Source organism: Thamnophis elegans, chromosome 9 (genome assembly GCF_009769535.1).
Source record: "Thamnophis elegans isolate rThaEle1 chromosome 9, rThaEle1.pri, whole genome shotgun sequence".
Lineage (NCBI taxonomy): Eukaryota > Metazoa > Chordata > Lepidosauria > Squamata > Colubridae > Thamnophis > Thamnophis elegans.
Genome location: NC_045549.1, coordinates 27,441,322 through 27,467,226, shown reverse-complemented (window position 1 = coordinate 27,467,226; position 25,905 = coordinate 27,441,322). Strand labels below are relative to the sequence as shown.

Here is a 25,905-nt window from a genome sequence, read left to right as displayed (position 1 = left end):
TTACCCACCCCTGCTCTGGTGGAAGGCTAGTTTGAGAAACAGTGGTCAAAGTCACGACATGGAATTTGTTACCGAAGTTTTGGCAATTTAAAGCTCTAATCTAAATGCTCTGGTAATTTTCAGTGCAAAGCAAAATGTCCCACAGTCTATTTATACTTTCAAAAATCTATTAGAATCATAGAAAACATTACAAGATGGCCTGCCATGTAAGAGTTATAGCTGACACCTTCCATAGAATGATGTGTATTTTCCCTGTGCAAAGCATTTTTAGCTCCTATTCATTTACGAGCACGCTGGCACCGTTTATTCTTGTGGGCTTTTCTCATTCCCCCACTCTCCTTTTAAGAATGAAACACTATATCTTAACCAAACAGTTGCCAAAGAGACTGATCATTGGCTGGAACTGTCCCATGAGATTAAGTCCCACCTCTTCGGTTGTGCTGACAAGCTGTTTATGTTTTTGCAAGGCTACTCTTTAACTCAGCCTCATGATCGCTATAATGGGACCAATTGTCTGAAATGCTGCTGGGAGCAAACTCTTTCCCCCCAAAGAGACTGTATTTCAATCCCTGGAAAAGACATAATGGAATGCCTGTAAGTAAGCTTTGAATTATCTCTCTCCCTTTCTCTTTCTCTCCCACCCCCAACACTACTTATTTCTTCTCTCTTTCTTATATACTCCTGGGATTGGAAAAATCCTAAAAATATTTTAAAAGCTGGATGTGACGTTTGTGTTGGTCTGTTCCGGAAGGATCTCTTAAACTGGAAAAAGAATATTACTTTGTGTTCAATAACATGCTTGTTAAAATGTCCATCAAACAACTGTGAGATTATCTTGCAGGAAAGCAGTAGGAAAAACAGTGACGTAGGTTTAATAGGACACAGTGATAAAGATAGCATTTTAAAAGAATTATGAAAATAATCATAAGGAACTTCTCTAAAGCCTCTAAGAGAAAATATATTGATGGATATCAAAGGATTGTTCTGGGCCTATGCTGGGATGTGGGCATAGATTAGGATCAGAAATTAAATTCCACTAAAAAGAACTGAGTTTTAACTGTGGCATTATATGACATACAGTATTTCTAACATCAAATAGCTCATAATATCTCATATCTCACATTAATTCATCCCTCAAAGTTTATAAAACATTGTTTGGATTCTTATACTCTGAATAAGTTTAAACTTTCCTAAACATTTGGAATAAGAAAAACATTTCTATAATTTTACAAAACAAAATGTGGGTTCTTACAGAGTTATAAAGTTAACACAATACATTACTATTTTATAAACTTAAAATCTTTATTTAAAAAAAGGTTTCTTATCAAAACACTTTGATGAAATTATATGTACAATATATGATAATAGTACTCTAAATTAGAAAATTGATAATCCGTAAAATCTAGATTAAGTATTGTTCGTAGTTTATGAAAACCAAATTCCCAAATTGACTCCGCATATAATGATAATTTACTATCCAGAAATGAAATATACACCACGGATAAATAACTTAGAAATTGTGCCATCTCATATTGAGCTGAAAGTATATGCAAGTCTATATGAGCCTTATATTCTAAGCATATGAATTGAATTGCAAAAACTGGCCTCAGCATCACCTCAAAAACATGCCTAAAACACATCCCTATCTCCACAAACATATACAGCTAATACAAAGCCCAAAGGCCTGTAGAAAAGGAGATAAGGAAACTCTTGTATTTCCTGATGTTCTGTACAAGTTTGCAGCAGTGTCAAAACATGACTTGCCTGTATGAGTAAGGATTTATTGGAAAATAATTTTCAAAAGAACACAACTTGTGCTTTAAAAAAAACCTTTCTCTTATTTCTGTCAGAAGTAAAGCAAATTAATCATATTAATTTTCTTCTAATAATGCCTTCAGCACTCCCTCTCCTCTGACTATTATATTTTACTAGGGATGGTTACATCCAAGTTCTGGAATCTTTATTAAACATACAAAGCTATGCATTTTGCAAATTGAATTAAAGCCAAATGCTTTTGTGAAAGAACATATATTATGTACATGTTGAAATAGAACATTACTTTTAAAAATGCCAAATTCATTAAGAATGTATTTGGCAACAACATACTATCTGATGAATAATTTCCACAGTCCATATGACACTATCACTTAATAAAGCAGGCTGAGATGATGACATATAATCAAAATTAGAGAGAGAGAAAATTTTCAAAGCCCCAGAGAAGCACTATACCCCAGGTTTATAATCAAGGGCATTGAACAGTTCTTCCATTTTACTGTCTGTTCACAATTTACTTGCCTTTTATTTCTAGCCAAGATGAGAGAACTGTGTACAGCCAGAAGAAATAAAGCAGTTTTAATTGCCCTTAATAAGGGACGTGGGATCTGAAGCATATTAGGCTGCACAATAAACTTTTCATGGGCAATCTGAAGCTACTCTGATAAGCATTGGCACACTAAAGTAGAAAGCAGTTAGAATAGCAGTGCCTTATAGTGCCATTTAGTTTCCCAGAATACTTCTCATTTAAGGCCACTCCAGGACACTGAAGAATTTAAATGGGACTAGATGTAATTAGGATGTGCTGCTTGGCACATCTTCTTTTATCATTTTTTAAAGATTCATGCTCTGATACTTGAATGCAAGTATCTATCTGAGAACATTGATAATGGTGTTGGCTATAGTTGTGCAAAAGCAACAATTGTAGGACTGAAAGCTTCTGATTACTGAATTCCAATAACATTCAGCTGTTTATTGTGGAAAGCAGGATATAAGTTCACCAAGATATAGTTTTAGTGGCACAGAACAGAAACTTGGTGTACAAAAGTTTCAGATTCAGTTTCTGGAATTTCTAGGCAGAATTGAGAAAGGTTGTTGAATAAAATCTTGGAGAACCATCACCATTCAATACAAATTTAAGTTCTAAGTTTGGCTGTTGTTGTGAATTCATGTCCGACTCATTACAAGCCCATGAATAACACTTCTCCAGGCCTTCCTTTCCTCAACCATCCTCTGGAATCCCTTTAAGCTCACGCCTACTGCTTCGGTGATTCCATCCAGCCATTCCATTCTCTGTCATCCCCTTCTTTTGCCCTCAATCTTTCCCAGCATGAGGCTCTTCTCCAGTGAGCCCTTCCTTCTCACTAGGTGGCCAAAGTACTTGAGTTTCATTTTCAGGATCTGGCCTTCTAAAGAGCAGTCAGGGTTGATCTCTTCTAGGACTGACCGGTTTGATCGTCTTGCAGTCCAAGGGACTCGCAGGAGTCTTCTCCAGCATCATCGTTCAAAGGCCTCAATTCTTTGGCGCTCAGCCTTTCTTATGTTTCCTTCTCAGTTTGGTACCCTTCCCCAATGACTGTCAAAGATGAATAAGAAAAGCTCCCAAATATTCTCCGACATCTGTTTTGTAACTTGAGTTCTTCGCTCTTTGACAATTCTCAGAATTAAAGCTGTCTATGTGTTAAATAATGCAAAATAGTTGAAAACCATGTGATGCAGGCTAGAAATTTGGGGAATTGTAATTTCACATATCTAATAGGTGATCAAATTGGGAAAGTCTGCTGATTAGTGTCAACAGACCTGATATAGAGTATAAAAAATACAAAGCTAAATATTCTTACTTGTGGCTTGGAGTGTGACATTAAGGATATTTTAAAAATTAAACTGTTGGTTTGACTGATAATTGTTGGTGTTCGTACAGTAAAATCAAGTTTTGTTATAATTCTTCACCTGAACCAACTGTCCTGTATGTCTGCTAAATGTAAGGCTAAATCAGGTTGCTACAAATGCCAGCTCATTTAATTCCGCTTATTTTTTGCATTGTACCATCTGTGATAATTTTTCCAGTCTCTGATCTGCCTTTTACATTAATGACAACCACCTGGAAATCAGCAGCCCCTAATGATCCTATGTAGTTTACTTGATTGCTTTCATACATCTGCATATAAACCTAATTGGGGACTGGTTCCTTTTGTGGCTAAATTCTACAGAATTGGGGCGTGGGCTGTTATATTTCATGCCTGCTTGAATATTCGAACAGAGAGTTCTGCCTCTTGACAGTCTTCATGCCATATCAGTCAGCTATTGTCATTCCAGTGAATTGTGTGATATACTAAGGATCGGGTCCATCATTTGCATGCTTTATCCTTTTCATGATTACACAATACAGCAGACAGATATTCACTGATGGGTAATATTATACTACTACGACTCTCAGCACGTGTCAAGTGCATCCCATGTCCCCCGGTTTCTAGCTCTGCTTCAAACTTTGTGCTTTCTGACTTGAGCTATCTTTCATACCAGATGGTTTCTAACACTTTTTGTATTTAATAACAGCTCCTGCTCCAATTTGCTGTAGCATTCCCCCTTCCTAGCCTAACCTTGTACAGCCTATCTTGGCTATGTGTTTTTTTGCTGGTTGGCAGTTAATCCCGTGATAGCTGTTATGATAATGAAATGTTTCCAACCCAAGAGGCTCATGCTCCATTCAATCCTTTCATCTCTCTGTGGGCATTCTTTAGTTTCTCTCTAGGCTGGGTAAAGCATCTTTCCCTTGCTTTTCTACATCCTGTCTAAAGTTCAGCAAAATTTCCTTTCCTTTTCTTTAATTTTTAAGCTACAACATGGCACATTGTTCTTTGTTCAAGTGGTAGCTTATTCCTTGGATTTATGGCATAGAAAGAACCACCATTGATTGCTTTGATTAAAAACTTAGAAAGGTCTGCTTTAGTGTCAAAGAGTAATATGTAAGAAAAGGGGGTATGTGTGCAAACATCTAAAAAAGCAAAGGAAAGTTTTACAATTAGTGAAGAGGAAACAGATCCTAAAGGGAAAAAGCTGGCACCAGTGCATTGATCCACCTAGGAGCCAATCAGTGACACCCAAGAGAATAACCAACTGGCATTGCCCTGAAGATAATCTGGACTAAGGACTAGTCCAGTCCTGTGGCAACCTCATTGCAATTCAGCAGTGGAATTTATGAAGTAGACTTAAGAAACACATATACCTGTTGTGGCCTGTCGGCCATTGGCCCTCCAGCAGCCCAATCAGGTGAGGAGGAGGCATGGGAGTCAGGGACAGCATCAAGGCAATCTGAGAGCTCCGAAGGGGAAGAGGGAGTGGAGTTGGAAGAGAGAGAGGCGGAAGCGGAACTTGGGCTGTCAGGCAGCCCTCAGATGGAGAATCAAAAGCCCCCAGGTCTGGAGGTGGCTGATGAGGAAGAGGAGGAACAGTTGGGTCCAGTGCCTGATGCGCGGATGCACAGAAGGTAGAGGAGAGAAGAGCAGTGGAAATCTGTGGGCCGATCCTTGGGAAAGAAGAGCCACTGCTGCTAGCAAAGCCCCACCTTAGCTCTGGGGATAAAAGGCAGGGGGGGGAGATAAATAGATATGGCAGACAATTATTCATCTCTCTGCCAGACAGACTTATTAGCCTGTGGTGAAAGAGAAACTTTTTGCCAAGGCTGCTGGCACTCCTAATAGAGGAATCATTGCTTCAACTACAGAGGATTTGTTGTGTTTGGGGAGCTGGGTCAGAACAAGACCATGGAAGAGAGGCTCCTTTGGCTGCAGTGTGGAATGGTCCTGTATATAAGATCAACTGGACTGATGCAGGATTTAGCTTTTACTTTAAATATCAGTCATTTCAATAATAATTTGAGCAATCTAAAAGAAGTGGTGTATGCTAGAGGAGGAGCCAACGTCGCAATGTTACATTGTGCGGATTCGACTGTCCGAATCCGCCGATGACACTTTTGCCCCTGGATGGTCCAGCAGGACCTAAACCATCCCGAAGAGATGGTGACCGGGAAGACAAGACCTTGCTGGTCGCAGGGACATCGCAAAGTCCCTGAGTGACCCAAGCGAAGCGCTTCCAACCGGTGGCAAACAGGCAGCCCCCCCCCTCCGGCTGACATAGTTGGAGACGGCTCCAGGAAGAGAGAAATGAAAGTGTTTCCATCTGGTGAGGTTTTTTTTTCTTTTCTTTTAGAAGATTGCCCTAAGAGACTCTTTTCTTAAGCTTAATTAGTCCATTAAGCAAGAAAAGTGGTGTATTTAATTCCTATTGGACTGTCTTAGAAAGTTTTTTGCTCTTGCCTGTAATCTTTTGTGGATTGAGTGATTGCAACGCTTTCCTTTTTTCCGCTTGAGGTGAAGGGATCTTTTTTTCCCTATTTCCCTTTACTACTTTAACTTTTTTGGCTTAAATTAAAACTCTTTTTACTTTAATAAATTTCTTCTTCTACTTGTTACAGTATTATATTAAATATACTTAAGGAAAGAAGTTTTAAAAGAGTTGAATCTGCCACTTGGAAGCCCAAGTCTGAAGCTTTTTTTTCCTTTGCTGTTGTAACAATGTTTCCTTTGTTCACTCTTATCTGACTATACTGACTGTGCAACAGAAGGGTTTGGAACGTCTCTTTAAAACTTGATAAAGACCCAAGGTTACAAATAGTGGCTGTGTGGAAAATATTTTGGCAAGAATTGGAAAAGGAAAGAAAAACTTTAGAACCCTTCTTCTTTGAAAACCATAAAAGAATATTTGTCTAAAATAAAAATAGATATATTCTTCAAAATCTGTGACAGGCTAGAGTGGCAGATAGTATCAAATTATTCTTCTTGCTTTTTCTTTATATTTTTCTTTACTCTAAAAAATGAAGCAATACTCAGATGAAGAAAACTTGTTAATTCAAAACATTTTGGCTGGACTTCAAAACATCTCAGAAGGACTTGAGAGATTTGACAAGAAATGGGACAGACTATCGGGTATCACAAAAAAAGATGATGGAGTTACAGCCCCAGAAATTAAAGAAGTGAATGAAAATACAGAAAACAAAGATAAGAACTCAGATGAACTTATAAATGGAGTAAACGTGAGTGAAAGTGGAAAGAAGAGAAGCTTGAAAAGTGACTTTGATAATTTGGTGTTCCACCCCAAACTCCAAGATGTAGGAGAAAAAGAAAGAGCGGAAAAGATGGAGTTAATAAGACAAATTTATTCAGAAACAAACCTGACAACCAAAGTTAAGCTTACATTAATAACAATTCAAGGGCAACAAAACCACATGAGGGATCATTTAAGCTTCAAAGTGCGGAGAGAAGTCTTAAACCCTGGAAAGGTTCTGGATAGAGAATTGACACAACAACTGGCGAGAGATGAAAGGCCATTTTGTTACTGGAAAGATACTGGTTAATAATGCCAATTGATGGAAAAAAGCTAGTTAATTTTTGATGATTATTAAGTAGAGATTTTAGTACCTTATAGACTGTTTTAGATTACCATTGAATGTTTATCCGTTAACATAAATTTACTATGATACTAATAGAGAAATAATAACCCTAGTTAGAATAAATAACCAGGCCATAGAAATGCTAATGTACATTCTGGGTGATTGTTAAGTAGAAATGTTAATATCTCTTAGATTGTCTTAGATGTCTAATGTTTATTTTCTTAGCACGTAATTAACTAATTTGGGATTGAGGGAAAAGTCCTATAAATCTTATTAATAAATCATTGTTTAAAGACGGTTATAAAGTTATAATATTGTGTGGGCTTGGAGAGGAGAGGTGAGATAATCAGCAAATAACCTTTAGTTAACTACAATAATAACAATGAAATGTTAATGGACAATATTTAATGATACATACAGGTGTGTTACGGGGGGGGGGGATGCTTAGATATCTTACTTAACCAAATTAATTTTAGAACATGTCATAAAGGTGCAATGGTGCAATTGGAGATCTATTGAAATTGCAAATGAACACCAGTAGATGGTTGTGTCTTCTAATATAAATGATTCTAGATAAAAACATGTTTAAACAATGGTAACCAAATTAAAATTATGGTACAGGGATAGTAAAATACATAACTTTTCTTTCTTGACTTAAAATGTACAACATGATTTGAATGAAGTATATGTAAGGACTGTGGAAGAAACGCACGGAATATATTTGTAACCAATCGATACGCTTTCAACAAGATGTAACGAAAGATGATTTTTTTCTTGTTTTTTTTTGTTTAACTAAAACAATAAAAAATTTTCTCAAAAAAATAAATAAAAGAAGTGGTGTATGCTGTGTACTCAGTCGGGTTCAGCATTGATTTCACTGGATATTTTTTAGATTTCACCTTCCTTGGTGAGATTTATAGATAGTCCTTGACTTACAACCACAATTGAGCCCAAAATTTATGTTGCTAAGTGAGACATTTGTTAAGTGAATCACTGCCATTGTTATTTCTGAGAATATCTTTTGCAGACTTAAAGTTTCTTTCTGCTGTTGAAATTGTGCCATTATCTCCAGCTAACAAACACTGCTGCTCTAGCTTAGAAGGTTAACAAAATTAAGCATAGATTCACAATAATGTTTTAATTTCACTTTTCTCTGGTTAAAGATATACTTCAAAGGGACATCTGTATGCTTTTCTTCTTATCACTCTCTATAAGCAAGCAGTGAGACCTTGAAGTGCCAAGCCAGGATAATGAGTGAGAAAAGTAAAAGTGTTTCGTTCCCAATACACAAACCTTCCAGCCTCCGAGTAGCAGTGTTATTGTTGCAATTTTCTTTGTTTCTTTTTGTATCTTTTTTGTATTTCAAGTGAAAAAAAGTCCGATTCTTGAATGAGTTAGAAGAACATCCACAATAATGAAAGGAGAATTTTAGTCCATAGGTTACAAAGAATAATAAAAGAAAAAAAAAAGTAGTAGAAGAAAACTTAATCCATTTGTTTTAAAAGGCTTGCATAAATTCCATCCATGAAGATAGCATTTAAAAAGTAAAATAACCCACTGTCCAAAACCATTCAAAGCTTAATTCTGCCGCTTGTTTCTTCTGTTCTCAAATTTAAATTAACTTTAAATTTTTTATAGGCAGTCTCTTTTAAAACGGCAAAAATTCCTCACCAGCTGGAAACACTTTCTCTTTCCGTATCCTTCCGTTTTGGAGCCGCCCCGATTTTATCAGCCTAATGGCTGGATTTTTTGTCATCATCTTGAAGAACTTCTCTTCGATCCATCAGGGACTTTGCGATGTCCCTGAGATCAGCAAGACGTATTCTTCCTGTTCACCGTCTCTGCAGGACGGTTTAGGTCCGATTTGACCACCCAGTGGCAAAAATATCGGCTGTGGTCTCGGAGCATCAAGACTGCACGTCCATATCGTTGTGATGTTGGCTCCTTCTCCACTGCCTCCAGAGTGTAAAAATATGGCCCTACGGGCAAACCGGAAGTTTGGAAACGGACTTCTGGTTTGCTCGTAGGGCTGGCTTAAGCCCTCCAGAAGCTTCCCTGAAGGCTCTGGAGGACTAAAAATGGTCCTATGAGCAAACCGGAAGTGCTCGTAGGGTCATTTTTCATCCTCCGGAGCCTTCAGGGAAGCCTCCGGAAGGCCCCTGAAGGCTCCGGGGGGCTTAAACCGGCCCTACAAGCAAACCGGATGTCCATCCCCGAACTTCCAGTTTGCCCATAGGGCCGGGTTTTTGCACTCCGGAGGCTTCAGGGGGCTCTGAGGGGGTGGGAGAGGCTGTTTTCGCCCTCCCCAGGTTCCTATAAAGTCTCTGGAGCCTGTGGAAGGTGAAAAAAGCATGCAAAATATGGGGGTGTCGTGCCTGTCATGCGTGCATGTACGCTGGGGGTGTCGTGCATTGCATTATGGGTGCAGCATGCCCATGCATGACCTCCCTGCGCTGCCCCCGCTTATGGCATGCGAGCCAAAAAAGCTTTGCCATTGCTGTCCTAGAACATTGAAACCATCACAAACATGAATTAGTTGCCAAGCATCTGAATTTTGATCACATAACCATGGTAATGGTCATAAGTGTGAAAAACCATCATGTCACTTTTTTCAGTACCATTGTAGCTTGACATGGTCACCAAGTAAACTGTTATAAATTGAGGACTACCTGTATAAGTTCATTCATTTGAATTCTAGTCCAGTGATGAAAACAGGTTGTTAAATGAAAACTTACTCCTTTTTAAATTGATTGAAGAAATATTAATTTACACCATAAGATTCTGAAGTTACCTTTAAGATACTTGAATGTGGTATCATAGTTTTAAAAATAATTTCCAATTAACTGCAGGTGGAACTGATTTTTTAAAAAAAGAAATACTATTTCGTTGGGGAGAACACAATAGCTCAGCATTTAAGGATGCCAAGCTTGCCAGCTACAAAGCTCACAGCCCAGGTTTGAGAGTCAAGTGCCATGCGATAGGATGAGCTCCCATAATTTGACCCAGCTCCTGCTCAGCTAACAGTTCAAAAGCATGCAAATGCAAGTAGATAAATAGGTACCACACCAGTAGGAAGGTAACAGTGTTCCGTGAAATTTGATTTATAGTCATGCTGGCCACATGAACACAGAAATGTTTTTGGACAACGCTGCCTTCCTAAGTTAAGAAATAGAGATGAACTATTAGCATCTACAGTATATAGAATGTATATCTGTGATTCTCTATTTGGTTTATAAAAAATAAACATATGAATGGTTTGAAAGGGGAGGCAGGGAATGTTGTCGGTCTCATCCCCTAAGGAGAAATACCTGATGAGACCCAGAAGAAGGGCCTTCTCTGCAGTAGTCCCCCCCCCCCCGGAACAATATCCCCCTAGAGATTAGAATGGCTCCATTCTGGCACTCTTCCAGAAGGCGCTGAAAATCTGGTTCTGCTGGCAGGTGCCTGGGGAACCCAGAGCAGGATGGATGTGCTGTCTCTGGGCGGGGGTGATTTTATTATATTAATTTATTATATTACTCTTCTTTATTAGTTTTATTGTTTTTATAAGGTTTTATATTCTGTAAACCACTTTAAGTCGCCATGTACAAATAGGTGGCAATATAAATTCCCTAAATAAAATAAAATAAATAAATAAAGCTAAAATACAATATCGCTTTCACTTAAACACGTTCAGTTATATGGCTTTCTTATTCTTGTTACATATTATTAACATGTGTTCAAGCAGAGGAAATAGTTATATGTTAAGTCTTACAGCTTCATTGCTTACGATAAAGAATTTTTTTGATATTTTGCTGATTGCATTTTGAAAGTGACGTAGCTAATGTTCTTTTTGCCATTGCTTTTCTAAACACTGTAAAAGTTCTTTGCATTAATTTTCACCAAGATGCCGTATATGAAAGTGTTAAAAAAACACTTCTCTTGAGATTTCTGACAGTAATTCTGCCAGGTTGTGAGTGTGAAATATGAGATGCAGACAAAGACAAGAAAATGTCATTCCTCCAAGCCTGGCTTTTTGAGCTGGGGGAGACAGATTGTTGCCCTATGTGAGGTCAGAAGAAACAAATGAAGGATAAAAAACATTTTGTATGACTAGAATAGATCAGAATTTCATTTCATTTTTAAAAAAGAAATGCTCATTAACTCATTTTTGCACATTCCTGTAGTTTAGAAACATTTTTTCCAGAAATACAAACTCTTAGTAGCTTGGATTCTCTTCAGAGTGAGGCCAAGATCTTAGTACCTTCCAACCTGTGTCTATACCAACACAGGCTGATGGGAACTTAAGTCAAAAATTGGAGGCATATTGTTGCCATTGCAGATAGTCCTCAACTTACGGCAACGGTCCAAAGCTACAATGGCACTGCAAAAAGTTTCAGTGACTAATCCTCATATTTACAACCACTGCAGCATCACCAGTGTCATGTCACGAGGTGCTTGGCAGTCAGCATGCATTTACAATGGTTACAGGATGTGTCCGTGGGAGGGGGTTGTCATATGATCGCCATTTGGTGCCTTCCCAGGGTTTTCTCACAGGCAAAGTCAATGGAAGAGATTCATTTAGTAACTGCATGATTCACTTAATAACGGCAGTGATTAACAACCATGGCAAAAAGGTCATAAAATTTGAATGTGACTCAGTAGCTGCATCACTTAGAGTTGTTGTGGGGAAAATAGGAGGAGGACTGTAAAAATTATAAAGGTGGTGGGGTATAAATAAATAAATGGGTACCATAACAATGGCTTCAGTGGCAGTTGTAATAAAATTATAGTAATTGAGCCCAACTGTACAATAATAAGTATTACTCAGTAGTTTGTTCCACTGTATTTATCATAATTTGTTCTCATATGTTTTTGTACTAGATTAAAAACAGTAGAGATAAAGCGCTTAGAAGTCTATCTTTAGTTTACATTCTTAGTTATCGGCATACCGCACTTCCTGCAATAAACTTAGCTTGTTGGAATCAAACCACAGCTGATACCAATGTTGTCTGCTTCCATTAAAATTAAAAAGCTACTACCAAGTGATGGAGCTGACATATGAGCAGCTCCCTACATCACCATCTCACTGGAAATCCCAATTAAGCACACTATGTTGCATATTTGTTGATTAGCTGCACATTTATGTGCATATAAAGGGGAGCTGTTACAGAAAATGCCCACTATCAGACCACCTTATACCACAACTCCTGATAGATGGGTACCCTAAGTAGGTGCTCTGTGAATGTCTGGATGGGGTAGGCAGGGATTATTGGGGATAGTCGTTCCTAAAATACTCAGATCTCAAGCCATAGAGAATACTATACGTAGCAACCAGCATCTTGAATTGCACTTGGAAACCCAGTGGTAAATGGTGCAGCTCTCATGGTAGTACTGTAATCTTGCTACATTCTAGATTAGCTGAAGTTTGTGGGTGATATTCTCCTCATGTACAGCAAATTATAATATTTCAATCAAGAAGGCAGGTCATGAATAACTTACGTCCAGTTTATTCTGTTCCAGGCTGCAGCTGAGGCACTAATCAGAGCTAGGCAAAATTCCTTTTGGCCACAGTTTTCACTTATTTTTGAGGAGGAGCTTTGAGTCCAGAAGTTCCAGATCCAGAATACAACCCCGTCAAGACCCCAAAATACTGTTGTCCCTCTGGATCAACAATTTCTACATTTTGCTTGGGTTGAGTATCAGCCGTTTCTCTCATCTCATGGCTTGTGCTCCTTCCAAAAATCATATGATTTATGAGCCTATGTGGAGATGTATGTCATCTGCATGTACAACCTATCTCATTCTTCCATGTATTATAGGAAGTCCTTGAGCTATGACCACACTTAGGACCAGCATTTATATCGCTAAGCAATGTGGTTGTAAAGCAAGATGTCACATGACTGCATTACTTTTATTTGTTTATTATTATTATTTGCTGCCCATCTCACCTAGAAGTGAATAGTTTGTTCCAATGTATTTGTATAATTGTATGTATAATTATTTTGTGATTCTGCCCGAAATACTATTCGGTAATCATCAAATCTTATCTGCATTATGTCCTGCAGGATATTTTTCCCCAGAGGTTTACCACATTTCCTGTCATGCTATTTCATTATTTAATATCTTGGTATAATACCATTTCAGAGATGAGAAATTTAGCATTTTTAAAAAAAAGACAAAAACTTTTCCACACCACTGTGCGATAGAGAGACACAGAGAGAGAAATGCAGAGAAAGAATATTATAATGAATTAGGGTACAAACAGTTAGGGTCAGGTTACACTATATTAATATGGTACTCATTGAAAAAAGAGCAAGAGTAAGGGTGATTATCTCTATTGGAAGCAATGCCTCGGTAAAAGCAGAGTTAAAGAAATATTACATGTATTGTATTAGAACATCAAAAGTAGTTCTAGATCAAACATTTAAATGTCCATCCCCCCCATCATACCCTGTTTCCCTAAAAAATAAGACCTCCCTGGATGATAAGCCCAAACGGGCTTTCGAGTGCATGCCCTAAAATAAGCCCTCCCCCGAAAATAAGCCCTCCCTGAAAATATTGCAACACAGCAGCAGCCATAAGGTGACCAACCTTGCCGCCTCCGACACTTCAAAAATAATAAGACCTCCCTGAAAATAAGCCCAAGCACTTATTTTGGGGTAAAAAGAAAATATAACCCTGTCTTATTTTCGGGAAAACACGGTACTGTTTATGACACCGGATATTTTGTTTTACTAGTTTTCCACATACACTTTTTTTTTTTTACCGATGCTGCATGCTGTTAAGGTTCATATATTATAAAGTGGTTTAATACATGATTTTAAATCACAGTCATGATTTACAACTGACATCATGGCATAGTGCAATATAGAAACCTCCTCGTTGACTGTATTCAGAAATTTTAAAACAATCCAGAAGAAAGTAGTAGCAAATCATTTCTGAACACATAGACACAGTCAGCAGCTAGGAGTCAAGTTTGGCTCAAGTCCTTTTTTAATAAATCCAACAGCACCCTGACAATTCTTTCTCTGAATCAGTTCATTCAGCAAATATTAGAAGTTGGTTTTTTATTTAGTATGAATAATAGCAGTTTTAAAGCTGTTTAGAATTTATAGGTGGTGTGTATAATGTGCTTAGCTTTTCACTATACAAAATAATTTGATGGTATCATCTGAAAGTCTCAGCAATTGGCAAGAGCTATTGTAGCTGGCTGTGCTTGTATTTGGAAGCTAAGCAGGGCCAGACCTCACAGAGCAGGATCCTAGATAAGAAAGTCCGGACATACAGCAAACTATTTCCATCCTGTTGACAAAAATACTGAATAGATAGTTCATGAAATGATCACAAGTCAAGTTCCTCTCAGAGGAGACAGGAGGCCTTACATTTTTACATTGAGATTTTAACTTCCTTTCAAGTTACTTGGATTTCCACAATTTTAGTTATTTTCTTTTCAGTTATATATTATGAACAAAATACATAATGCATTAATATATTTCATTTATATAATTATGAAATAGTTTAATATTGAAATTAGTATAATTTAGCCTCTGAGATGCAGATGTTAATTATTCAGGGAATTAACAAATTTGCTTCTAAAAAGTTTCTTTTAAAGAAAAGATAGGCAGATCGTGGATTGTCTAGATCAGGGCTGTCAAAGTCATGGCTCGCGGACCATATGCATCACACTGGCCACGCCCATGCCCAGTTTAGCGAAGAGCAGAAAAGTCGTGATACGTCACATGACGCTGTGAAGATGCAAGTTTGACGCCCCTGGTCTAGATTGATTGGGCTGGGAGAATTGATCTCATTCACTGTATGCACATTCATTGATTATTAGTTACCATATTAAACAGGAGGTTTATCACAGAAGTTGATCAAAGCAAAAGTAGGGAAGAGGATATAAATTTTCTCACTACTTCAGCATTACTAATTAATGTTTTCTTAGATCAAGAATGTTTTATTCCAGAGCCACGTGATGAATTAGTATTTGAGTGATACTTTTATTTATTACTTCTAAGACAGTCCAGTTGCTGCTTCTGTCTATTAATTTGCACTCAAATTCTGCAGGCCAGCACTGAGATTGAAACAGCTGATTGCTGAGTAGGGAAGGAAAAGCAAAAAAGAAAGAAAGAATTCCACCCAGCAAATCTCATTGCAGTTCTATGCTGCAGCTGTATCCCACAATCCCTTTCACCATTTGCTGCAGTCTTTCAGCACAGATTGAGTGAGAAAGATGCACTAAATAAAGATTGATTGGCTGGAATCCTTTAGGGGTCTCCCACTTGTCTGTGACCTGAAGAGGAGGAAAAGAGAGAGAGAGAGCCAGTTTGATTGGGCCTCCTTTTTTCATTAATTTTCTCCCTGGAATGGAGCATTGTTATCTGAAGCAGGAAATATGCTGCATCTTCAGTAATGACTACAGACGTAGCAAATTTCTAACAGCTTTAAACGTGAGACTTTTAAACTCTAATATATTACTGTAATTATGATTGGCTCTTTTGGACGACTGCAAGAGACAACTGCATCCTGGAAAAGATTTCTTAGTTGCTATTGCATTGATTAAGCTCATTTTATCATGAAGATGGGTATGTCTTGAGCATTTATGGTTATTCAGCTAGCATGCTTTTTGCCCCCGTCTTATATATTCCTACTCTCTTTAAAAATAATACTGCATGGTTTATAATTATGTGTTCTTTAAACAAAAAAGGGGGGTTATAGTTATTAAAAACAATATGGAAAAATATTTCTGGAAGGAAGAAACACCTGTGTCTGAAGATGCTTAGAATTGTTTTCTGAGAAATCATTTATATTTTACTCGTGGGTTCATAATATTTCTGGAAAGGAAATTTATTGATTTGATTGGGTTTTTTTTTCCTCTTAAGTAATAGTGTTCGAAGTGGTACATTTGTGGAATTCTACCTAGGTCATAGCCTGATTTCTGAGCCAGTGTTCATATTGTAAAAATCTCGTATTTGCCTAGACATTTATGTTGTAAATGTTGCTTCCAGAAACCTATTCATGCATAATATGTGGTTTAGAATTTGAGTTTTGTGAATGATTGATCTGTATGGTTGATTTAGTTTTCTCTCTCTGAAAGCTTAAAGGCAGCACCAGTTGGGCGGAGCCCTGCTTTTATTTGAAAATGCTGTGCAGTTTGAGCAGGCATAGCTATTATTTTTATAGGTTTTGTTTCACTTGATAGAATCATAATTCTAACATACGTAATACATTTTGCTGAAATTTATAAATATTAATTACTTGGGTCTTCATTGTATCTTCTGTTTCAGATGGGTGTGGCCACACACAATTTCTTTCTTTGTGATTATTAACAAAACAGTATTTTTATATGGATTCTTGCATCATAGTCACCAGCTTTTTATACCTGTAGTCTTTCTGTGTATTAAAATCTATTTTGATAAGGAAGTATTCATTTAAAGCAAAAAGCATGATGTCATTTTCTGAAGTGGTTTTGATGCTAACACTAGATCCTTATCAAAGGAATACATTATATTGAAGGCTATACTCTAGAATTGGGTTAACAAATTTTATTTTGTTTACAGTTTAACAACTTTATTTAAGGGCAGTTACTATTTATACAAAATTGTGAAATTTCATTTTTTCTCTTTTTAAAAAAAAAATCTAAAAGGAGCTTGTTTGCCAGTCTGTAAGAAACAGATTAGTTCAGAATTATTTACAATGCGATCATACAATTGCTGGATATTAAATTAAAAATATAATCTTTTAAATATAAAAGATATGACCTTAAAGGGTGTACTTTTACAAAATAGAAGTTCTATAAGAAATCATTGTGGCATAAGAGATTGGAACATGAAGATATGCATTATTTTTTCAAACACATCAGTTATATTCAAGTCTTCCAAATCACATCTCAAACTGTAGTTAAACCATTCAAAATAAACTAGGATTTGATTCTAATATGAAAGAATATGTTAAATTTTACATATTAAGGAAGAAATAATTGCTTGAGGACATGGTTTATTCTTACAATCAGATTTGTTGGACGAATGCAGTTATTAGTCACTTAGTCATAACTGTAGTTTAGTGCCAAGGGGTAAAAGTTAGTTATTGCTAGCAGGCATGCTAGCAGGCAATCCTCACTTAATGACTAATCATTCAGTGACCAAAGTTATGACATCACTGAATGAGTGTACTTAGGATCACTCCTCAAAGTTTCAGCCATCACTTCATCCTGATCATATGATCTCAATCACTCTAGTAAACCTCTCCACTCATTTGGCAGCATCCACCCCCAGCCCCAAAATTGTGCATGCCACGGCATTTGCCTCTCACCTAGCAGTACCCACTTACCTGCCTTCTAGCCTGCTTGTAAACAATCTGGGGATCAAACTTCCTGCCAGCTTCCTCACTGACATGATTGTTGGAAGCCAGCCAGACATTGTGAGGAGTCCTCACTTAAATGACCAATGAACCTTGCTTAAGAATAGCATTGGGCACTGCCAGGACTACTACTACATTGTACTCTATAGCCACATAATTATTGACAAAAGTCCCAATTACCATTAAGTGAGGACTACCTGTAAACTTCTATTTGGAATAATACTTAATAAAAGCACATTCAGAAGGGGAAAAATCATATAAACCTATAAATGAATTATCCAGTCAAAACTAGCACTGGTACATTTTAGTGAGGTTTATTTGTATTCTGTATCAATGAACATTAAAGGAATGAGTATCTAAGATATTTTTTTTCCCCAAAGGAGGCTTTTTCATAATTATTTCATGCAATCCTAAAACAAAAACTACAAAAGCAAAAATTGCTAGTATCCTTGCATTTTTCTGTGTTTTTCATACTAAAAGGGGCTTTATTATACTATTTTATTCTGTTATATAGTTTTCCACAAGTAATTATTCCTGTGCTAGGATTTGCTCTGTTTGAATTCAATAAGTCGACTTCTCCAGTGTGCTGAGTAAAGATTCTCTCTCAGCACACGGAGAAGGAGTATGTCAGGTAAGACCAACGCCCCTTTTGTTTAAAACTAACCAGTTTAATTGAAAAAAACTTTTGTGGGGCCTAGTTTAGAATATTCTAGGTTGCCTGTTCCTAATGTCACTCAATGATCTATTGCCATTGTTGATGGATACGGAGTACTGGAGCAATGCTGGATTCATATATTTGTCTAAGATAAAAAAAATACAAAGGTGTATTTACCAAGTAATGCACAACCTGTTCCATCAACCTGTTCTTTTTCAACAGTGTTCTGATACTAAAATTGTACTTGGCAGTGGTATGGAACAATTCAGTCAAAGAATATATGGCAAATATACAGCAAATTAAAAATAAAGCTGACAAATTGTGACATGATCTATTCGCTCCCAAAATGGTGATTGTGGCTAAGTTATAACAATATAGGGCATTGTATATTGTTTGAGCATTATACTAGAAGACTCTGGAGTAAGACCAATTTTAAAAAGTTATGCCAAATTTAGAATATTAACAATTCCTCTTCCATTAAGCATAATAACTTAGGACAAGTGTATCTATTTTTATTACTTTAACTTTATATATGACTTTATATATGAACTTTATGTATGATTACTATTTGAAAGTATTACAATTAAATCAATAAAATTAAATAACATTGAACACCTGGATAAACAGATCTGACTTTTTCTAAATTTCTCAGATGATAGCAAGCATGTATGCCTAGAAAGAGCCTTCCATAGCTTTGGAAGCCACATCTTTGCTTTAGCAATAGCACTTAGATTTGTATACCGCTTCATAGTGCTTCTACAGCGCTCTCTAAGCGATTTACAGAGTCAGCATATTGCCCCCAATAATCTGGATTCTCATTTTACCCACCTCGGAAGGATGGAAGGCTGAGTTAACCTTGAGCCAATGAGATTTGAAACTGCGAACTGCAGCTAGCAGTCAGCTGAAGTAGCCTGCAGTACTGCACTCTAACCACTGTACCACCTCAGCTCTTTGAAGGACTACCAAAGAAAATCAAGTGATCATTTGAGAGTAGTTGCTTTAAGAACTTATTGGCAGATGCTATATAAATCCTCCTGCTAGTTTTAATCACTGGCATAACTCCTTTATAGGTTGTTGCTGATAGTTCCCATTATAGATGCTGAGATTTGTATTTAAGTGAATGGGTCACACTTTTATTTCAATACATTATTTCATGCAGTTTTTCTGGCACTGCGGCAATCTATATTTTGATTTTTTTAAACAAAATTTCTATATTAATTTCTAGAGGAAAAATTGCTTCGGGTGACCTCTTTATGCAGACTACTCTGAGATTGTTTTTAATGTAATGCAGTTATTAGCAGCTGCCCAGATTTTTGATAAAAGAATGGTATAGTTGTGTGCTGCCTTACTTCTAAAGGCAAAAAAGAACAACTGTGCCCCATGTTGCAGTAAATAATTATTCAGTCAGGATAAAGAGGTTTATTGTTAGTAGGAATTACATATTTATTTAATTTTAAACGCCTTGTCATTTTAAAAAAAATATTTCAGCAGTGTGCAGGGTGAAAAAGAGCAAGATCCATATGTCAGTGGTCTAGGATGGCCAGTGAAGGCTCCAATATCCCAAGTCCTGTCGTGCGTCAGATTGACAAACAGTTTCTGATCTGCAGCATATGCTTGGACCGTTACAAGAATCCCAAAGTGCTCCCATGCCTGCATACTTTTTGTGAGAGGTAAGTTTCCAATCCATCCATTGAATCTGCCTGGGTTGCCATGTCAGTGACTTCCCAGGGTTTTAGGTTTATCTTTAATACCGAAATAGTAAATTGTCAGGGCAATAGAAAGGTTTTCCTAAAATTACATAAAGTAATAATAAATAAAAGAATAAATGCTCCTTGGCTCTTTTTAAGTTATCATTCCCTTTTTGTTGCATTTTCATGATGCCATTTATCCCTTGACCATTATAAGTTCCTTGACGTGAAATAAATCATACTTAGTTAAATAAGACCGTAGAAAATGACTATTCTATCTTGGAGGTCAGTTGCATTGATGGTAAAGTTTGTTTTAGATACTTAGAAATGAAGCCTTGGCAACTGTTTTGCACTTAAAACTTAGTTTATTGTCAGCGTACAGTACTGTTGTTGTTTCTACCGTGTTTCCCCGAAAATACGACAGGATCTTACTTTCTTTTTACCTACAAAATATGACTTGGGCTTTATTATGGGGGGAGGGGTTATTCTTTTGGGGTTGCTGGGTGGCTGTTCTCTTGCGAACGGGCTTCCAAAGAGCTGGGCACAGCCTAATGGGCGAATGGCTGTGTTGCGCTGTTGCAGCAGTGCAACACAACAGCCATGAAGCGACCATGCTTACGAACAGCCACCCGGCAAACCCCCCTTGTATCCGGGCCAGTGCCATTCACTGACCTAGGGGTATCGCCAAGCCACGTGAGCGCCTGTTCACCGACTCCTGGCTCCCACGGCTTGGCGCCTTCCAAATGCCAGTGAATAGCGCTCTGCATGGCTGGAGAGGGGGGTTCCACGAGCAGCTATTCTGCTCTCGCTCACCCACCTCCCAGCCTCACGATGCATTGCCCAGCTCTCATTACGGAGCCAAGGCACCTCCGCCACCGCCGCCATCCCAGGCTGGCTTTTTCCGTGGCTTCCAACCCGAGTCTTTCGGCAGTGGCCACTCTGGGCACACGCTCTATGGTTGTGGGCCAGCTGCCTGCAGAGCATACAACCATACAGTGTGCACCCAGAGCGGCCACTGACGAAAGATTCATGTTGGAAGTCATGGAAAAAGCCAGGCTGGGATGGCGGCGGCGGAGGTATCCTGGCTCCGTAATGAGAGCTGGGCCATGCATTGTGAGGCTGGGAGGGGAGGAGCGAGAGCGGAACAACTGCTCGCGCAACTCCCCTCTCCAGCCATGCAGAGTGTAATTCACTGGCATTTGGAAGGCACCAAGCCGTGGGAGCCGGGCAGTGGTGAACAGGCGCTCACGCGGCTTGGTGATACCCCTAGGTCAGTGAATGGCACTGTGCCCGGCTGCAAAGGGGGTTTGCTGGGTGGCTGCTCATGAGCATGGTCGCTTCATGGCTGTTGTGTTGCGCTGCTGTGACAGCGCAACACAGCCATTTGCCCATGAGGCTGTGGCCGGCTCTTTGGGAGCCCACTCACAAGAGAGCAACCGCCCGGCAGCCCCCCTCTTCAGCTGGGCACAGCATTGCTCACCAACCTAGCGGTATCCCGAAGGCACCAAACAACGCAATCACCTTTCCCTCCCCCCAGGTTCCCGCGGCTTGGCACCTTTGGGGTACTGCTAGGTTGGTGAGCCGTGCTCTGTCTGGCCGGAGGTGGGGGGGTTGTCCAGGGGGCTTATATGTGGGGGGGGGGGCTTATATTTTTGCCCACCAGAAAAATGTGGCATGGCTGTATTATGAGGACATGTAGTATTTTCGGGGAAACACGGTATGTTACCTGGAAATGAATGGTGATTTTCTTGCATTAATTTCCATACAAAGAAAAGCTACATCTAAATCATCATACTGAGAATATTGTGAGGATATTGTAATTTTAGCTGAAAATGGAACTAAATATTTTCTAATCTTTGTGTGTTTCATCTACAAGGTTTGAAAGTATTTGCAGTTTTTAAACAATGAATACAGATCATATGTCGAAAACATAATTTTTCTTCCTATAATATTTAGAACAGTCTCTGCAATTTGCGTTGTATGATACGAAATCTGTTCAACTTTAACTGTATGCCTTTGGCTATCACAGGCAGATTTTAGCTTTACCTTTAGCTACCTGGGCCAATTTTTACCTGTGGGAAGGAAGAGGATTTAAGCCTCTTTGTGACCCATGGTAGACTGGGAAACAATGCAAAAAGGTTTAGGCTCTAAGGCAGCTTCTCTCAATCTGATTATATGCAGGTGGTTGGCATGCTGGCTGGAAGCTACGAGACATCTCAAAGGCACTTTGGAGTATGTTCATCTTTTGAACATTATGCATGTGTGGATATGGCTATTAGAAAATATTTATCACACAAAAGCACAGGAATATCATAAAACGTTAATATGAGTTCTTATATACTGCAAGGATACCCTAAGTATAGGGTTGTTACATTTTTAGGACTTTCTTTGGAGTGCAGGAAATCTGAGTATATGAAAAATTATTTTCTTTGATTCCTTCAAAGACACCTGCCTTCTGTTTCACCTTTTAAAGGTCTGCAGTATTTCATTACAGGTAATCCTCAGCTTCTGACAGACCAGAATCACCATCATATGTTGTTAAAGTTGTAAATCAAGTCAGAGTCAGTTTTACAACACTTTTTACCATGACTGTTGAGTGAATCACCATGGCGGTTAAATGAGTCACACGGTTATTAAGTGAATCCAGCTTGCACAGTGAGCATTTTTGGCCACAAATTGGTTCAAATGACTTCAGGATGCTGCAAGGGGTCATGAACCAGTTGCCAAAACCCTAAATTGTGATCATGTGACAGTGAGGGTGATGTGACGGTCATATGTATGAGTACAGGTTATAGCTTTTACCCAAGCCTTTTATAACTTTGAACTATAGTTAAACAGTCATAAGTTGAAGACTGTCTGCGTATGTTGTCAGGGAAGTACAAATGTTAAATGGTGAAGAGTTTGCCTCTTTTTGAGATGAATTAGAGTACAGGTGTCAAACTCACGTCGCCATGGCAGCGTCACATGGCATATCGGGACTTTTCCCTTCTTCGGTAAACCGAGTGTGGGCGTGGCCAGCACGTGATTCATCTGGGCCGGGAGTTTGACAGCCCTGAATTAGAGATTGGTAATATGAAGCAATACTAATGATTATTAATTTTTTTTGTTATCCTCACTAGGTGTTTACAGAATTACATTCCAGCGCATAGCTTAACCCTTTCTTGCCCAGTGTGCCGCCAGACATCTATTCTTCCAGAGAAAGGGGTTTCTGCACTGCAAAACAATTTCTTCATCACCAATCTAATGGATGTCCTGCAGCGAACTCCAGACAGCAGTATTGAGGAGGCTGCCATCTTGGAGACTGTCACAGCTGTAGCTTCAGGAAAACCACTTTCCTGCCCTAATCATGAGGGAAATGTAAGTGGATTTCATTCCTGTGAGATTTATTGTTGAAAAGAATTGGCATGAGTGAAAAATTATTGCATTATATATAAAATAGATGGTATTAATATTTTATGTTCCATTTTGGCCATATATTTGCAGAGATACAGATATTAAATGATGCGAGTAGGAAGAATTGTGTGCATACACATGAGAGAGTGTTATATGAATAGTTTCGGAATATAATCTTGATGTTTTCCTGACAGATAGTCCTCTTTTAGGTAGTGTTTCATTTAGCAACTTCACAATTACAGAAATGAAAAAGTAACTTGAATAGCAATCCTTGCATTTATGTTTCTTGTGGATCTGGAAAGCAAAGAAAAGCTGAAGGAAGACTGCAACCACCGCTGTGGTTTCAGTTAATGACAGCTTTGCTTAATGACCTAGTTACTGGTACAAATTATGACTGCTAAACAAGAACTACCTGTATATTTTGGTTTTATAAATGCTTATTGAAAAGAGCTAAGACATTAATGAAATGTTTTACTAATGTTCTTTAATTGCTCTTTAAATTAGTAATTATATAACTCAATTAATTTGCTTAACCTTAGTGGAATAATTAAATGGATTAATTAAATGCTAACACTAATTAAATTCTATTGATTCCAAAGATGAATTACTTTCTTTATATCTTTATTTCATAAATTGCTGTATTTATTGAAAGACAAAGTCCATCTCCTCCATCTCTGGGAATATTTTCATACCTTTGGTCTGGATCATCATTGTTCATAATATATTTACAGAATTTTAAAAATATGCATACACAAAACCTCATTATATAACTGTTGCAACTAGGTATGGGAAAATAAATACAATTTCTTTCTCACTGTATCAGTAACTGTTCTAACACTATATCTAGTATTTCTGATAATATTAGTAAGAATAAAACAAATGCACATATAAAAAAGGGACTCTGGCTCTAAGTGAATTATCTGGACAGTGTGTTATTTTTATGGTTCCACTTGAGCTGTCAGACTGGTTTTACTGCAGATATATTAGCCAGCATAATATTGCATGCAAAATGTGCCAAGGTAATATAAACAATAGGATAACCTTGCTACACAAATTGGAAGACATTGAAATCTTGGAAGTCCTTGAAACTATAGCCAAGTGTTTCAGCCTTGGCAATGTCAAGCTAAGTGGGCTTCAACTTCCAGGATTCCCTAGCTAGCCACTGGCTGGCTGCGGGAATTTGGGAGGTTAAAGTCTACTCATCTTAAAGTTGCCAAGGCTGAGAAATACAGCTCTAGAGCTACTACAATATACTTGTATTCAATAACAAAGGCTGCGATTTCAGAGATAAAAATAGAACATTTCTTGTTTCTTTCACTATTCCAAACACTTCAGTTATTTATCATTAGGCACTACCTTCAAGCATCACTTTACCTTCTAGATGTAATTCATAGTACTCTGCATCTCTCCACAAATAAGCACCCTGATGTGCTTCATTGGCAAAGATGTTTTAAACCATCACACAAATTGTGAATTGGAATTCTTCATACCCAGCTTGATGCCTCTCCCCAAACTGCTGGCATATTTCCTCTTCGCACTGGGTAGACCGGGCTGAAGCCACGCTGGCCTGATGTTTCCTCTTCGCATTGGGTAAACCGGGCCGAAGTGATGTGGGCTGCCCCTTTACATTTTCCAGAATGGCCCCACGGGCCGATCCGACCACATTGCAGGCCGGATCCGGCCCACGGACCTTGTGTTTGACACCCCTGCTGTAAACCATCTTAGGGATGGTTCATCTGAATTGTTCCTCTGTGGCATTTAGAAGAAACAAAATATTTTTTAAAAAAATTCTGTACGTGACATGACTTTTAATGCCGCTTTACTCATTATAGTTCTTTCTTTTTAAGAAGGTTAAACAAAACTGCATTAATATGAACTACTGTAAGCATCATTTTGATAGATGAAATACTTGTTTCTTTTTCTATTGAAGTGTGAGAAAATCTTGGCAATACTGGCATTCCCACTGGTGTAGTTTATTTTAATCTGCTCTTGCCTGATAAATATGGGAATTGATGCACACATTCTGAATCTGATAAACTTTAAAATGTCAACCTAAGCAGTTTATATTACTTTGCCGTTAAATGTGTTTGTGCCAGAAATATGGGCCTCATTAAATGCAAAGCTGATACCATTCTGATTTGTATTGCAAAAGGTAGCAGTAATGCTTCAGGAATTTATGAAGTAACTTAATACTCCTAAAGTGCAAGACATAACGGTTTTATTCAAAGCTGAAGAATGGAGAGAATAACTCACTGAAGAGTAATTTGTTATGCTTCAAATAAGACACTCTTAAGATTGTATTTGTATTTATATGTATGGAATAATTTTCAATATTATTGGATGTTATTATGCATAGCTATTTCTATATAGTTATGCTAACTATGCTAGGAATGGTAGTGGACCAACAAGAAGGGGCAAGCAAAGAACATGCTGGTGTGATAACATTAAAGTTAAACATCAAACAATGGGGGAAAAACTGTGCTTGAAAGGATAGCATGGAGAGCATTTGCCTATAAAGTCTCCAAAAGTTGGACACAACTAAATGGTTAAAGCAACATACTACTAAAACTCCTGTGTCTCCGTGTAACATTCAATTGGGTAAAACA

At 38.0% G+C, this 25,905-nt stretch overlaps 1 protein-coding gene across 2 annotated transcripts in view; it reads left to right on the top strand.

The window, feature by feature from the left end:
- Window positions 1–460: 460 nt before the first annotated feature.
- Window positions 461–25,905, top strand: part of TRIM2 (tripartite motif containing 2) — a 51,030-nt gene continuing 25,585 nt past the window's right edge. Inside the window, exons 1-3 of one of the 2 annotated variants that reach the window (XM_032224697.1) lie at window positions 461–594; window positions 19,710–19,888; window positions 23,026–23,263. In XM_032224697.1, the coding sequence (XP_032080588.1) occupies window positions 19,755–19,888; window positions 23,026–23,263 (372 nt within the window). In that variant the 5' untranslated portion in view covers window positions 461–594; window positions 19,710–19,754. Of the gene's footprint in view, window positions 595–19,706; window positions 19,889–23,025; window positions 23,264–25,905 lie in introns of both variants that reach the window. The other variant, XM_032224696.1, reaches the window with a different exon arrangement.